This window comes from Chiloscyllium plagiosum, chromosome 28 (assembly GCF_004010195.1).
Source record: "Chiloscyllium plagiosum isolate BGI_BamShark_2017 chromosome 28, ASM401019v2, whole genome shotgun sequence".
Classification (NCBI taxonomy): Eukaryota; Metazoa; Chordata; class Chondrichthyes; order Orectolobiformes; family Hemiscylliidae; genus Chiloscyllium; species Chiloscyllium plagiosum.
Window position 1 is genome coordinate 45,149,833 of NC_057737.1, and position 17,471 is coordinate 45,167,303.

The following is a 17,471-nucleotide window of genomic DNA, read 5'->3' on the forward strand; positions in this document are numbered from 1 at the left end:
GGACTGCTGGAGATGCTGGAGATCAGAGCTGAAAATGTGTTGCTGGAAAAGCACAGCAGGTCAGGCAGCATCCAAGGAGCAGGAGAATCGACGTTTCAGGCATGAGCCCTTCTTCAGGAATGAGGAAAGTGTGCCAAGCAGGATAAGATAAAAGGTAGGAAGGAGGGACTTGGGGGAGGCGCCTTGGAAATGTGATAGGTAGAAGGAGGTTAAGGTGAGGGTGATAAGGTGAGGGTGATAGGCCGGAGTGGGGGAGGGCGCAGAGAGGTCAGGAAGAAGATTGTAGGTTAGGAAGGTGGTGCTCAGCACCTTTTATCTTAGCCTGCTTGGCACACTTTCCTCATTCCTGAAGAAGGGCTCATGCCTGAAACGTCGATTCTCCTGCTCCTTAGATGCTGCCTGACCTGCTGCGCTTTTCTAGCAACACATTTTCAGCTCTGATCTCCAGCATCTGCAGTCCTCACTTTCTCCTAGAAGGTTATACTCAGTGCCCCAACTGATGAAGGCAAGCATGCTGTATGCCATCTTTACCACCTCATTCACTTACATTGCCACTTGCAGTGAGTTATGGACTTGCCCCCTGCAATCTCACTGTATTTCAGTGCACCAAAGAGCATTTACTCATTCTGAATGCAATGCTGGAAAATGTGCTTTCTTTCTGTGCTATCTGCTCCTGAGAGGGAGGGAAATGTGTTGAAGGGTACGTTTTGCCCACCAGTCTGAGATTTTGAACAAAGCTAGTTTCAAATTTTCAGGATGTCTTGATTTTCTTTTTATTAAGACAAAACTTATCTGTGGTTTCAAATATGTTTTTTCTTCATAGAAGGGATATGTTCCTTCAACAGAACTAAAATACCTGATTCGGAGATGTCGGTGTTGGACTGGGGTGTACAAAGATAGAAATCACACAACACCAGGTTATAGTCCAACAGGTTTAATTGGAAGCACACTAGCTTTTGGAGCGACGCTCCTTCATCAGGTGATTGTCACCTGATTCCCAATCACCTGATGAAGGATCGTCGCTCCAAAAACTAGTATGTTTCCAATTAAACCTGTTGGACTATAACCTGGTGTTATGTGATTTCTAACTAAAATACCTGAGAACCAGTCAGTTCTGACCCACGTAGAAGAGTTGTGCTAAGGAAGACAACTAGTTGGACAGAATAGTGTAGCAGTGTCACAGCGATACCTACAGCCATCATCTCATTATTTTTACTCCTTCACCTCATCCTGTGATCTCTCCCAATCCACAATATCATAAGTGCAGATGGGACTATTAATGAAAGGACTGAGGATTATAAAAGACTGGTCGCAAATTTGATTGCATAATTATTGCCAGAATTCTGGTAACCTGTGAGAGGTACAGAACACTGATAGTCTGCTTCTGCAATACAGACTGTTGGGGAGAGACTGCAAGAGCAGTCCCAAGTTCTATGTTCAGAAGTACAATCGGTTTTTTTTCTAGGTCTTTACCACACATACAAGAGAGACCAGAGACTGCTCTGAATCTGGCTTTCACATGGTGCCCAGTCACCTGCTTAGTTCCAGTTCAGATCAGAAGAAAGGTCAATGACACTGTGATTTCCCCGGTGGGATATAGCATTTTTATGCATATCATGTTACAATAATTACATGCAACATTGTCATTGTTCCTTCCCCCTTAATTCATGCATCCAAGCCATTGATACACTTGATCAATGATGGACACTGCTCTGGACAACCCCAAGTTCTCCATGACCTCATAATGTTTACCGGACATTGTATCATCAGGCCTTGGGATCTTACCGGTGTGTCCCAATAATTATACTCTTTTTCAGACATTTCCCACACTTGCTTATCTCTATGGACTGCTCAAATTTTGTTATTCATTGTACTTATTGCTATTTTTATCAAATTCTGTTATTCATCTTCTATTTCCCACTGTCCTGATCGCAGGAGATACAAAAGCAAGCTAGTTCTTCCTAATTTCTATAAGATTCATAATATTAGCTCTAATATGAAGTTAGTTATATGTAAAGTTTTATGGTTACACCTATTGTTAGTGTTCTTTAGCTAATGAGTTGAGAGCAGTTTCTGACCCACCTGACCTGAGAGGGTGAGAAAGACACTGTCCCTTTGATCTTGCAGCTGCATTCTAGTCACATACTGTTGCCTGACATGGAATTTACTACCCTTGTTCTGACTAACTTGTTTTTAACCTAATTAAACAACATATTTTCTTTAATAAGACTAAAACTCGATCACTTTCACAGCTCAATGAACTTATCTGACATCCTAGATTTTTACGAGATGTAATCCCACACTTATCATTTGTCACATATTGTGGGGTCCTACTTTTTAATGCTTTCTACAAACTTCAACCTATCTGTTCGGAAACATTTCTTATCAACCTTTCTCTTACAGATATCTGCACCTAGTTTGTACAGAGCTCACTATATATTAATTTGTCTGATTCTTTGTTCAAAATGGACCCTGTTACCTTAGGTTATCTCATTCTTAAAGCTACCGTTGTGCTTAACCTATGACCAAACAAGCTAATTCTGTTGTTGCTGCCATTTCTATGCCAATAGGCGGCATTTTTTGCCACCTCTGATCAACAGCTGCTCCAACGCAAACAGTGCCTATAGAGTGCAGCATATCAAAATTGAGCATCAGTGTGAAATTCATTGTTTCTGACAATCTTTGTGAGTAAATGTTTGGATCCTCTCTAATCTTAAAAACCTTCCAATTGTGGTAACTGTTAAAATGGGTGGATCTTAATTGGATGCATTGTCAAAATAGTTGCTGTTTGCTTAGAGGTTGATGAGCAACTGATGGTTTCGACCGGACAAGTTGGGAGGCATGCCAGAAGTTTGTCTTTGTATTTAGTTTTGTTTCACTGGTACACCTTAGTTTACAAATGAGATTGAGTTAAAACCATTTGAATTAATGGCCTTGATGTGGGAACTAGAAGAACGCTTATTGCTGTGTGTTTAGTGATTCATTAATGCAGGAATGTGCCTGTCATTTCAACCTTAACAACAGATAATGACACCCTTCAGACCTTTCTATTGTGTCTTCTTTCTCATGAATTCTCTAACCTTGCTCATGAACTTCTTCGGTGACAGCAACATTTTTCTGATCCTTTGTTCTTCTTGCAATTTGGCATTGCCCATTCTTCCTTTCTGGACCTTTGAGGATCCCTTGTTATCGAAGGAAGAGAAAAAAAACTACCATTATTTCATGACTTCGGGGTGTTCTAAAGTGTTTAACAGCAATTGAGTCCTTTTAAAGTGTAGTCACTGTTGTAATGTAAGAAATACCATAGCCAGTTTCTGTACAGGAAGCTCCTACAAGCATCATGTAACAATGACCAGGTAATCTTTGGGTGGTGGTACTACTAGCAATGATCCCTCTAAACTGCTCGCTTAGATGGTCTGCAAATGTGATGTAGACAGATCTATTCTGGGACACTGGAGAAAATTGCTGATCTTCAGAGTACTTTTATAGGATTCTTAATATTCACCTGAGAGGGGCAACTCGAGCACTAGTGTCTCATCCGAGGTTACAATCTCTGACAGTGCAGCATTCCCTCAACACTTTACCAGTGTGTTAGTCTTTTGTACTAAGCTCTTGGAGCAGCTAGAGCTGAAAATGTGTTGCTGGAACAGCGCAGCAGGTCAGGCAGCATCCTTCTTCAGGCTTATGCCCGAAACGTCGATTCTCCTGTTCCCTGGATGCTGCCTGACCTGCTGCGCTGTTCCAGCAACACATTTTCAGCTCTGATCTCCAGCATCTGCAGACCTCACTTTCTCCTCTTGGAGCAGCTATGTACTGCTGCCCCAAATTAAGTGGTATTACTGTGTAGCTGATACAGTTTTATGTCTTTCCAAGCAGTGTTCTAAGAATGAGATATCAGTTCCCATAAACTCAATGTTGTCTCTCCTCAGCTAATATTTACTCTTGTGCAAGGCAAAAATGAGAGTGTTGACCTTTCTCTGCACTGTTGACAATAGTTCACTCCAAAAACCAGTAAATATTTCATTTCCAATCGCTTTCTTTAAGCCAAATGATTAATACAGTCACTGAGCTAGTAACCAGAGGCTTAGGTTAATGATCTGGGGGTACTGTTTCATTTCCCACTGTGGAAACTGATAGATTTAAATTTAATGAATTAACGTTTTAAATCGATTAATCTGGGTATTAAAGCTGGTCTCCGTAACGATGGTCGTGAAGCTATCATCAATTGTCAGAAAAACCCATTTGGTTTGCTCATTGTTTAGGGAAGACACTAATGGCATGGTTGCTAACAATCTGGATGCCTCTTAGCTGCCCTCTGAAATGAGCTAGCAAGCCACTCACATGTACTGAACCAATCCCAGGTGGACTTCAGTATTTGAGGACTATGGCTTGCTCGAGTGTAGTCTAGGGATGGGCAGCTGGTCTTGTTGACAATGCCCACATCCTTTGGACTAATTTTTTTAATGTCGGATATCTACAACAGAAAGTTCTGGAGAAATCCCCAGGACCTTATCAGGTGTACACTAGAACTCTGTGGGAAGCTAGAGAAGTGATTGCCGGGCCTCTTGTTGAGATATTTGGATCATCGATAGTCACAGGTGAGGTGCTGGAAGACTGGAGGTAATGCCTCTATTTAAGAAAGGTGGTAAGGACAAGCCAAGAACTATAGACCAGTGAGCCTGACATGAGTGGTGGGCAAGTTGTTGGAGGGAATCCTGAGGGACAAGATGTACATGTAGTTGGAAAGGCAAGGACAGATTGGCTTGTGCATGGGAAATCTTGTCTCACAAACTTGATTGGGATTTTTGAAGAAGTAACAAGGAGGATTGTTGAGAGCAGAGCGGTGGACATGATCTATGTGGACTTTAGTAAGGCGTTCGACAATGTTCCTCATGGTAGACTGGTTAGCAAGGTTAGATCCCACAGTACAGAAAGAGCTAACCATTTGGATACAGAACTGGCTCAAAGGTGGTAGTGGACGGTTGCTTTTCAGACTAGAGGTCTGTGACCAATAGTGCCACGGGATCAGTGCTGGGTCCACTGCCTTTTGTTGTGTAAATAAATGAACATAGGATGTATAGTTAGAAAATTTGCAGATGACACCAAAATTGGAGGTGTAGTGTACAGCGAAGAAGGTTACCTCACATTACAACGGATGGGCCAGTGGGCAGAGGATTGGCAGATGGAGTTTAATTTAGATAAATGTGAGGTGTTGCATTTTGGAATGGCAAATCAGGGCAGGACTTATATACTTTGGGAGTGTTGCTAAACAAAGAGACCTTGGAGTGCAGGTTCGTAGCTTGATAGATAGGATAATGAAGAAAGCATTTAGTATGCTTTCTTCTATTGGTCAGGGCATTGAGTATAGGAGTTGGGAGGTTGCACAGGACATTGATTAGGCCAGTTGTGGAATATTGTGTTCCATTCTGGTTTCCCTGTTATAGGGAGGATGTTGTTAAACTTGAAAGGTTTCAGAAAAGATTTGCCAGGGTTGGAAGGTTTGATCTATAGGGAGAGACTGAATAGGCTGGGGCTGTTTTCCCTGGAGTGTTTGAAGTTATGGGGTGACCTTATAACGGTTTATAAAATCATGAAGGAAATGGATAAGGTAAATAGAGGACGTCTTTTCCCTGCGTTGGAGGAGTCCAGAACTAGAGGGGTAAGATTTAAAAGGGGCCCAAGGGGCAACTTTTTCTCACAAAGGGTGTGTGTGTGTGTATGGAATGAGCTGTCAGAGGAAGTGGTGGAGCCTGCTACAATTACAACATTAAACGGCATCTGGGTGGGTACATGAATAGGGAAGGTTTAGAGGGATATGGGCCAAGCGCCGGCAAATGGGACTACGTTATTTTCAAGTATCTGATCAGCATGGCCAAGTTGGGCCGAAGGGTTTGTTTCCATGCTGTACATCTCTATGACTCTTTGATTCTTGAATCTGTTTCAAATAATTATTCCAAATTTACAACAAATAAAATCTGTCTGCTTTAAGTTATGGAAGATGGCTAGAGCATATCAGTGGGTCACTGGATTCCTGAAATGATGGTTAAACTTGCATCAGAGATGGTGCAGCAGGTACATAACAAGATTTCAGTCACACCTCACCCAGGCAATGATACTATAACCAGCTTAAATTATCCATCCCAGGGTGAAACATTCACATCCTGACTACATTGTTGATGACAGGATTTCATATACAACAAGTACCAATTTCCATGTAACATAGCAGGGTAAGACTTCCCAGCTGTAGTTTTCTTTTAAAAAAAGCATTTGTCCTGTATCTCTGTGTTTCCAGACAACAAATTATAGTACAGAAATCTTGGTCTGATGCATGAATGCATCCTGCGCAACAGTGCAATCAATTGGCCTGTCTACAGTTTACTGGCATGTCCCACTATTTCACAGCTCTAGCTTTAGAAACATGAACTCTGGTCATCAAGAGAATGGCACACTCGCTAAAATACACATTTTGCAAGTTCGCGAAATGACAATCCTGAAAATTCTCCATTTGTTTTTGACATCTGTTTGGATGATCATCTACCATTTGAACTTGGCATTTATCTCCTATCTCTGTAGTCACTATTTGCAGCTTTTGGGATTCATTTAATTCTGTTGAGTGAAGCATTAGATAATGTGGTGACATTGGACTCATTTTGTACTTGACAAGTACATTGAGGATGAAACAGGGGAACCATTAATAATGACATTTCCTCTTTGATACTAATGTGTGATTTGTTTATTTCCAATTCTGTCAACTTTGCTAACTCATGTAGAATAGCTTTTACTTGAGGCACAGATGAGTACAGTTGACGGGAAGGTACCTTTGGTGAAACATGTTGTTTGGATGAGTATTCTTTGTTTCACTAACCAGTTTCATTTTCCTGTCTTACAGGGCCTGGCCTGCCTCCTTGTCCAACAAGCTCTGAAGACCCAAGAGGTGAAAAATACCTTGTTAGATCATGAAGGGAAAATAATTGTCAATCAAATCATCAACCAGGCTAAACAGGTGATTGACTTATTCAAGGCTTTTACATTAAGAATGAACAGCAAAAAAAAATCCTCAAAATTAGATTAATCTAAGACAATGGACCAGAATTGACTGTGAAGTTAATGGTATGATTGTTGTCTCTCATTGTTACCAATCACAAGTCTCAGCAACTTGGGCATGCACAGATGTGCAGGTAAATGCAAAAATCTGAAGTTGCTAGTCAAGATGTGTTACTCCACCATAATTGGTGTGATGACAGCATCTCACTGTTTAATTTTCCATTTAAATGACTTGGACATATATAAAGGGCAAAAAAGAGGCAAAAGTGGACATTAGGCCACTGGAATATGACGCTGGACCACTGGAATATGATGTTGGAGGGATAGTAGTAGGGAGCAAGGAAATGGCTGAGGAACTGAACAATAACTTCATGTCAGTCTTCACGGTGTAATATCCAAAAAATTCAAGAGAGTTAGGAGGCAGAGCTAAGTCTGGTGGCCATCACCAAGGAGAAGGTGCTAGAAAAACTGAATGGCCAGAAGGTGGATAAATCACCTGGACCAGATGGATAACACCTAGAGTTCTAAGGATTCTGGAGATTCTGAAAGATCACCACTAATGCCTCAACTATACTAAAGAGATCTTTCAGGAATTGCCAGAATCAGGGAGGGTCCCAGAGAACTTGAGAATCGCTAACGTGACACCCCGTTTAAAAAGGGAGTAAGGCAAAAGATGGAAAATTGTAAACTGATTCGCCTAACCTCAGTCATGGGAGATTCTGGAATCTATTGTGAAGAATGAGATTTCTGAATACTTGGAAGTGTATGATAAAATAGGGCAAAGTTAATGTGGTTTAGTCAAGGGGCGGTCATGCCTGACAAATCTGCTTGAATTCTTTGAGGAAGTAACAAGCAGGTTAGACCAAGGAGAGTCGATGGATGTTATCCACCTGGACCTCAAGAATGCCTTTGACAAGGTGCCGCACAGGAAGTTATTGAGTAAGATAAGAGCCCATCGTGTCAGAGATGAGGTGCTAATATGGATAGAAGCCTGGTTGTCTGGCAGAGAGTGGGGAAAGAAGAGTCCTTCTCAGGTTGGCAGCTGGTGGCAAGTGATGTTCCACAAGGCTCACTGTTGGGGCCACAACTTTCCACTTTATACATTAATGATCTAGATGAAGGAACTTGAGGGCATTCTGGCTAGGTTTGCAGACAGTACAAAGACAGGTAGAGGGACAGGTAGCTTTGAGGAAGCACGGAGGCTACAGAAGGATTTGGAGAGGTTAGGAGAGTGGGCAGAGAAGTGGCAAGTGGAATACAATGTGGGAAAGTGTGAGGTCATGCACTGTGGTAGAAAAAATAGAGGTGAGGATTATTTTCTAAATGGGGAGAAGATTCAGAAGTCTGAAAGTGCAAGGAGACTTGGGAATTCTAGTCCAGGATTCTCTCAAAGTAAACTTGCAGGTTGAGTCAGTGGTTAGGAAGGCAAGTGCAGTGATGGCATTTATCTTGAGAGGATTTGAATATAATAGTAGGATTGTACTTCTGAGGCTCTGGTCAAACCACGTTTGGAATATTGTGCACAGTTTTGGGCCCCATAAATCAGGAAGGGTGTACTGGCTTTGGAGCGTGTTCAGAGGAGGTTCACAAAAGTGGTCCCAGGAACTCTGGGTCATACCCGATGGAGTTTAGAAGGATATGGGGGGATATAATTGAAACATACAGAATACTGAATGGCCTGGACGGACTAGATGTTGGGAAGATGTTACCATTGGTAAGAGAGACTAGGACCTGAGGGCATAACCTTAGAGTAAAGGGAAGATCTTTTAGATTGAAGGTAAGGAGAAATTTCTTCAGTCAGAGAGTGGTGAATCTATGGAATTCATTGTCACAGAAGGCTGTGGAGGCCAGGTCATTGAGTAAACTTAAGACTGAGATAGATAAGGAGAAAGTGGGAGAACGGGTTTGAGAAACTTACCAGCCATGATTGAATGGTGGAACAGACTCGATGGGCTGAATGGTCTAATTTCTGCTGCTATGTCTTATGATTTTATGGACATCACCTAAATACCGACAAGAAACAGCACAGAAAGTTAAGGCTTTTTCCTTTTTAGTGTAAGTGCCTTTTTTTAATGATTGAATAAATATTATTTACTTATAACACATACACATCCTCTGATAGCACTATCCAAACCCCTGACCTCTGCCACCTAAAAGAACAGATGGAGAGAAACAACATTACCTGTAAGTTTCCCTCCAAGTCACATGCTATCTTAACTTTGAACAAAATTATCATTCCTTCACACATGTTGGGTCCAAATCCCAGAACACCCTCCCTTACGTCACTGAGGGTGTTCCTGGGTAACGTGGACTGCCTTGATTCAAGAAGCTGGCTCACCTTCACCTTCTCAAGGGCAATTGGGGAAGTAGAGTCAAAGCTTGCCAAGCCAGCGACACCCACATCCCATGAGCAAACATCAAAATCTACTCAACACTGAAAAGGAACTTTTACAAGTGCAGAACCTTGTTCCTTAATTGGTGTGGACTTTTATAAAATTGTCTAGTTTATCTTTTTTTCCTCTTTCAATCCAAACTTTCATGTCCCTCAAGGTTCCAAGGTGCCAGTCTTCAGACAATCTGATTCATTCCATATGAGATCAAGACATGGCTAAAAGCCTTGGATACTGCCAAGGTTATGGGTCCTGACAGCATTCTAGTAATGGTCTTGAAGACTAGCACTTCAGAACTCTTCCACTACAGCTACAACATTGGCATCCACCTGACAATGTGTAAAGTTGTTCAGGGCATGCCCAATTCACAAAAATCAGGACAAATCCAAACCAACCAATTACTGCTTCATTAGTCTACTCTTGATCATCGGTGATAGGTGTCGACAATATTGCTATAAGCATCACCTGCTCAATGACACCCAGAGTTCTGCCAGAGTGTCTTAGCTCCTGACCTCATTAGTTCACACATGGACAAAAGAGCCCTTGACTACCCTTGGCATCAAACTGCGTTCAACTAAGGATTCCTACCAGCACTGTAGTCGATAGGAATCAGGGGAAGTGTCCCTGTCAGTTTGTCATACCTGGCACAAAGGAAAATAGTTTTGGACATTGTGAGGTTAGTCATCTCCTCTTCAGGGAAATATCCAGGTCCCATCACCTTTAATGTTTCCGTAAATAACCTTCTCCTCTTCATGACATCAGAAATGGGATGTTCTCTGGTAACTGCACAATGTTCATTACCATTCACAACTGCTTAGACAGCTGAAGCAGTAACTTCAGCAGGACCAGGACAATATTGCAGTTTGGGCTCACATGTGGCAAGTAATATTTGTGCCACACAAATGCCAGGAAATGGCCATCTTGAAAAAGAGAAAATTAACCACTACCCCTTGACATTCAATGCTTTGCCATCAATGAATCCCCACTGTCAACATCCTGGGGGTTATCATTGATCAGAAACTGAATTGGACTAGCCATATAAATACAGTGGCAGCAAAAGCATGTCAAAGGTGAAGAAACCTGCACTGAGTAACTCATCACCTAACTCCCCAAAGCCTCTCCACTGTCTGCAAGGCACAGGTCAGGGGTGTGATGGAATACAGCCACTTGCCTGGATGGGTGCAGCTGTCAACGACATTCAAGAAGCTTGACACCATCCAAGCATTTCATTTGATTGGCTCCACATCCACAAACATCACTCTGATTCAGCAGTAGCAAGGCGTACCATCTACAGAAATTCACCAAGGCTCTTTAGACATCCCCTTCCAAACCCATGATGATAACTCTGTAGAAGGACAAGAGCAGTAAGAGAACAGTGCAAGTTCCCCTCCAGGCCACTCACCATCCTGACTGAGACATTATTGCCATTCCTTCAGTGTCACTGGATCAAAATCCTGGGATTGCCTCCCTAACAGCATTGTGGGTGTACACTGAATGGACTGCAGTGGTCAGAAAGGCAGTTCACCACCACCCCTCCAGTGTAACTAGGAACAGTCAATAAATTCTGCCCCGTTCAGTCACCCGCTCTCATGAGCGAATAAAAAACAATTGACTGAATCAAACATTAATAATACTTAAGTCTGATTTGTTAAGGAGATTCAGAGTTACCTGCTTGGCCCCTGAATGTTCCATAGAGGGCATTGCACCATTTTGATCCCACACTAGAAGCATTTTACTTTGCAAAAGCTCATTGAAATTGAGCAATGGCTAGTCTCATAAGAGACAGTTATTGTTCCACTCATTAGTTGAGCAGATTCTGAGCCTTTGTTCCAACTTGGGATCTTATTCTAGTTCATCCCTGTCCCATCAAAGTCTCATTTCTCCATTTCTTACTGAAAAGGATAAAAAGATGACCATGCTGACCAGTAGCCTGACCTAATGGCCTCTACATAACATAAGGAAGTAAATTACCCAGCGCATCTGTTCTTTCGTCCTTGTAAACTTTGCCTTCTCACGGACTCGATCTAAGTTATTCCATCCCCTGAGGAAATGCTCCACAATACTGGATTCCTTGCTTCCCTTAAATAATTCAGGGAAGCTGCAAAATATTTATCTAACTTTGTTTTGCTTCCAAATATTTATCTGAGCTTGGTTTTCTATTGTCAAGCAGGCTTTCAGTCCTTGTAAGGTGCATTGTTCAAGAATGTTTATAGATGGGGAGTAAAGGCAGCTTTAAATCGTCTGAAAGTCTGCCAGCTCTCGGCCAGTATGCAAGTCTGGTATGCTCAGGCATGTTTCCCACAAAAAGTACATGAACGTAATAGTACGATGCATATCATTGAGGGAGGAAATTTGCCTCAATAACTGCTGGATGATGAATCCAGCGACCCAGGCCTTGTTCTGGGGGCCAGAGTTTGACTCCTGCCCTGGCTGGTGGTGGAATTTGAATTCAATACAAATCTGGAATTAAAAGTCTAATTATGAACACGAACTGTTGTTGTCGGGAAAAACCCGTCAGGTTCTACTAATGTCCTTTAGGAAAGGAAACTGCCATTTTTCCCTGATCTGGCCTCCGTGTGGCTCCAATATCGTGGTTGTCTCTCCACTGCCCTTCTGGGCCATTAGGAGTGGGCAATAAATGCTGGCCCAACCAGGGATGCCCACAAACCATGAATGAATAAGAAAAACACTCAGCCGGACATTGGAGCAGAACCCAGTGATCGTTTTGCTTCATAGTGTAATTATAATAATAGGGACATGAGGATACTGGAGAGGCAGAAATATATTTTAAGTTCCTCCAAGAACTGCATGAGATTCCAACTTATCAGGAAGGTTAAAGGCACGTTGTTGATTTTGTGACATTGTGATTTTATGAAAAGTTAGCCACAATTTCCACATTTAACTGTTAACTGGGAAATTGCTTGCAATAGGCTGAGATGGGGCTCTGCTGTACTGCCTCCCAGAGTTGAATACTTGCTGCATCATGTTGCGGAGATTTGTGTGACCCGGTGGCCAAGGAACTAGTGCTTCTTTGGCAGTGTTGGTGGGGTGGGCTGAGTGAGAGTAACTGGTGCCATCCAGCCATACATCAGCACCAATGACCTATGTTCAGGTTTAATAACATTGCCTGCCTTTAAGGGTAGATGCCAATGTGTGTGGTCAATGTTACGTTCTAGGGAGTCAGTAGGGAATTCCAGACCTTGAAGTTCTTGGCCACCTATACTGGATTGTAGGAAGTAGAGGATTTAAAGGAGATCAGAATAGGCCCAGAGGCAGAGAATTTTGTACTATATTCAAATCATCGCACCAAGTGATGCTATCGGACAGGTGAGCTAGCAGGTCACAAATATTCTGAAATAAGAAACTGATTCCGTGGTTACAGGGGGAGGATTTTCTGGTTGAGTTGGAACATTTCATTTTGCTTCTTGTTTTTTCCTCTCCCTTTCTCTCGGCGCAGTGTTTGAAAATCATAACAAAGGTTACGCTGAAGGTGGAGCAGGCAAAAATAGTAAATTGCTTGAAGCTAATCTCCATTCTTGACAAGATTGTGAAGGACCAGGTAAGAGATGATATGCTCAAAATGGCGGCCTTTCTGTGAATGATTTGTTATAAAGCAGACAATTGAATTTAATCTCAAAGTCCAGAGGTGGAAGGAGCGGGGAGCAATAACCAGTTGGAGTTAATGAGTTTTTTGGGCTAAGTGATCTGATGCTAAAAGACCAATGAAGTTGTGATCTGCTAGTGGGGAGGCCAGACTGACCAAGCACTTGTAGCTGGGCAATTCTGTGCAGCACCATGGGACATGCTGTCTTTCAGATCAGACAATAAACCAAGGCCTGGACTGTCCATTTGATTTTTGAGGTTTGCCTTTTGTGGTTATTGAAAGTGGCGTGAGAAGAAATGGAAGCGAGTGAGGGGCACAAGGTGACATAGGGGGACCGTAGGTGTGAAAACACTTGTTTTCCAACTTGTAAATATTGAAAATCTGCATCTTAGTTTCTCACCTTTTAGGTCATTAAGGTCACTTCCTGTGTGTAGTTGCTTTGGTTCCTCCCCCAGATTGTCACTATTCAGACTGTCAAAAGCTGATCAGTGTGTGCATTTTGTTCTGCAGAAGTTGAATATCTCAATGAAGGTCCTGGTGCCTGTATTACAGTCACTGGGGCAACTGGAAGAATTTGGCAAGACCTCACAGGTGAACAACACATACTGGCATGTGATGAAACTGTTTGGATTCAAGTAAGTACTTCCAACTTCTGTCTCGTCAGTTTCTGAAAGCAGCGTATCCCAGTCTGGAAACTGTATCAAATATAGTATTTAGCCAGTTGCCTGTTAACTTGTTTCCTGGCCATTGCTTATCTTACAAAAGCTGACATTAACAGGAAGTAGGAGAAAGTCCACATGGTGGGTCATCTGAGGGTGATTAAAAGACAGGCAAGGTGATTATGTGCACGCACAAAGGTAGTGCAAGAAATAAAACAGTTGAGTGCAAATTCAGTTTGCCCAATGTGATATGGTAGCCATTACAGAGACCCGGCTGCAACCAGGACATAACTGAGAGTTAAATATTCTGGGCTTCCAACAGAATATTCTCTATTGGAATATTTCAAGTAATCAACATCCTAGAAACTGAACAGGACTAGTCATACAAATACTGTGGCTGTCAGACCAGGTCAGAGTTCTGCAGTGAGTAGTTTACTTCCTGACTCCCCCAAAGCCCATCCACCATCTACAAGGAACAAGTCAGGATGTGATTGGATACCCCCCACTTGGCTGGATGGGTGCAGCTCCAACAACACTCTGGAAGCTTGACACCATCCAGGACAAAGCAGCCCCCGCTTGATTGGCACCACATCCACAAACATTCAGTCCCTTCACCACTGACGCTTAGTAGAAGCAGTGTTTACTGTCTACAAGATGCACTGTAGAAATTCACCAAGGCTCCTTAGACCCACCTTAAACCCAAGGCTACTAAAATCTAAGAGGACAAGGCAGTAGATATTCCTCTCCAAGTTACTTACCACCCTGACTTGGAAACATATTGCCATTCCTTCAATGTCATTGGATCAAAATCCTGGAATTCCCTCCCAACCTGCACTATTGGTCTCCTTGCACCAAATGTGCTGCAGTGAACAAAGAAAATTACAGCACAGGACCAGGCCCTTCGGCCCTCCAAGCCTGCACCGATCAGATAGTCTATCTAAACCTGTGCCTAGTTTTTAAAGATCTATATCCCTCTGCTCCCTGCCCATTCATGTATCTGTCTAGATAAATCTTAAATGATGCTATCGTGCCCACCTCTACCACCTCTGCTGGCAAAGCATTTCAGGCACCACCCCCCACACATATCTCCCTTAAACTCCTCCCCTCTCACTTTAAACTCCTAACCCTTTGGTCATTGAGCCCCCCCACTCTGGGGGAAAAAGCTTCTTGCTATCCACCCTATCTATGCCTCTCATGATTTTGTAGACCTCAATCAGATCCGCCCTCAACCTCCACCTTTCTAATGAAAATAATCCTAATCTACTCAATCTCTGTTCTTAGCTAGCACCCTCCATATCAGGCAACATCCTGGTGAAACTCCTCTGCGCCCTCTCCAAAGTATCCACATCATTGTGGTAATGTGACGACCAGAACTGTACGCGGTATTCCAAATGTGGCTGAATCAAAGTCTTACATAACCATAACATGACCTGCCAACTCTTGTACTCAAGAAGGGCTTATGCCCGAAACGTCAATTCTCCTGCTCCCTGGATGCTGCCTGACCTGCTGCGCTTTTCCAGCAACACATTTTCAGCTCTGATCTCCAGCATCTGCAGACCTCACTTTCTCCTCTTGTACTCAATACCCCATCCAATGAAGCAAAGCATGCCATAAGCCATCTTGACTACTCTATTAACCTGCATTGCCACCTTCAGGGACTTGAACACCGATCTCTCTGTACGTCAGTTTTCTCCAGGGCTTTTCCATTTACCATATAGTTCATTCTTGAATGAGATCTTCCAAAATGCATTACCTTGCATTTGCCCAGATTGAACTCCATCTGCCATTTCTCTGCCGACTCTCCAATCTATATTCTGCTGTATTCTCAGACAGTCCCCTTTGCTGTCTGCTACTCCAGCAATCTTAGTGTTATCTGCATACTTGCTAATTAGACCACCTAAGCTTTCCTCCAGATCATTTATGTATAACACAAACAACAGTTCCACGGATCCCTGTGGAACATATCTGGTCACAGTTCTCTGTTTTGAGATACTCCCTTCCACTACTACTCTTGTCTCCTGCTACCCAACCAGTTCTATATCCATCTAGCTAGTACACCCTGGACTCCATGCGAATTCACTTTTTTCATCAGCCTACCATGGAGAATTTTATCAAAAGCCTTACTGAAGTCCATGTATATGACATCTACAGTCCTTCCCTTATCAACTTTGTCACTTCTTCAAATAATTCTATCAAATTGGTAAGACATGATCTTCCCTGCATAAAACCATGTTGCCTATAACTGATAACCCATTTTCTTCTAAATGTAAATAGATCCTATCTCACAGTATCTTCTCCAGCAGCTTCCGTACCACTGACATCAAGCTCACTGGTCTGTAATGACCTGGATCATCCCTGCTACCCTTCTTAAACAAGGGGGCAACATTAGCAATTCTCAAGTCCTCTGGGACCTCGCCCATGTTCAAGGATGCTGCAAAGATTTCTGTTAAGGCTCCACTCTCGCTTCCCTCAGTAACCTGGGATAGATCCCATCCACCTAAATGCCTTTTAGAATGCCCAACACTTTGTCCCTCCTTATGCCGACTTAACCTAGAGTAATCAAACATCTATCCCTTACTTCAACATCCGTCATGTCCCTCTCCTCAGTGGATACCGGTGCAGAGTACTCATTAAGAATCTCACCCATTTTCTCTGACTCAATGCATAACTTTCCTCCTTTGTCCTTGAGTGGGCCAACCCTTTCTCTAGTTACCCTCTTGCTCCTTATGTATAAATAAAAGATTTTGGGATTTTCCTTAATCTGTTTGCTAAAGATATTTCATGATCCCTTTTAGCCCTCTTAATTCCTCCTTTCGGATTGGTCCTACTTTCCCGATATTCTTCTAAAGCTTCATCTGTTTTCATTTGCCTAGACCTTATGTATGCTTCCTTTTTCCTCTTAGCTAGTCTCACAATTTCACCTGTTGTCTATGGTTCCCTAATCTTGCCATTTCCTTCCCTCATTTTCACAGGGACATGTCTGTCCTGCACTCTAATCAACCCCTCTTTAAAAGCCTCCCACATGTGGTTTTACCTTCAAATAGCTCCTCCCAATCTGCATTCCCCAGCTTCTGCCAAATTTAGCTATAGTTGGCCTTCCCCCAATTTAGCACTCTTCCTTTAGGACCACTCTCGTCTTTGTCCATGAGTGTTCTAAAACTTGTGGAATTGAGATCACTATCCCAAAGTAATCCCCTCGGTAAAAACAATGACTGCAGATGCTGGAAACCAAAGTCTAGATTAGAGTGGTGCTGGAAAAGCACAGCAGTTCAGGCAGCATCCGAGAAGCAATAAAATCGACGTTTTGGGCAAAAGCCCTTCATCAGGAATACCCTACTGAACCTTCAACCACCTGGCCGGGCTCATTCCCCATCACCAGGTCCAGTATGGCCCTTTCTCAATTGGACTATTTACATACTGCTCTATAAAACCCTCCTGGATGCTCCTTACAAATTCTGCTCCATCTGGACCTCTAACACTAAGAGAATCCTAGTCAATATTGGGAAAATTAAAATCTATCACCACCACCCTGTTGCTCCTATATCTTTCCATAATCTGTTTGCATATTTGTACTGAAAATGTGTTGCTGGAAAAGCGCAGCAGGTCAGGCAGCATCCAAGGAACAGGAGAATCGACGTTTCGGGCATGAGCCCTTCTTCAGGAATGAGGAAAGTGTGTCCAGCAGGCTAAGATAAAAGGTAGGGAGGAGGGACTTGGGGGGAGGGGCGTTGGAAATGCGATAGGTGGAAGGAGGTCAAGGTGAGGGTGATAGGC

At 42.8% G+C, this 17,471-nt stretch overlaps 1 protein-coding gene across 1 annotated transcript in view; it reads left to right on the forward strand.

Moving 5' to 3' along the window:
• mybbp1a (MYB binding protein (P160) 1a) overlaps window positions 1–17,471 on the forward strand; it is a 99,713-nt gene that overhangs the window by 76,319 nt on the left and 5,923 nt on the right. The window contains exons 24-26 of the mRNA XM_043718931.1: window positions 6,890–7,003; window positions 12,892–12,993; window positions 13,549–13,673. Of these exons, the coding sequence (XP_043574866.1) occupies window positions 6,890–7,003; window positions 12,892–12,993; window positions 13,549–13,673 (341 nt within the window). The remainder of the gene's footprint in view (window positions 1–6,889; window positions 7,004–12,891; window positions 12,994–13,548; window positions 13,674–17,471) is intronic.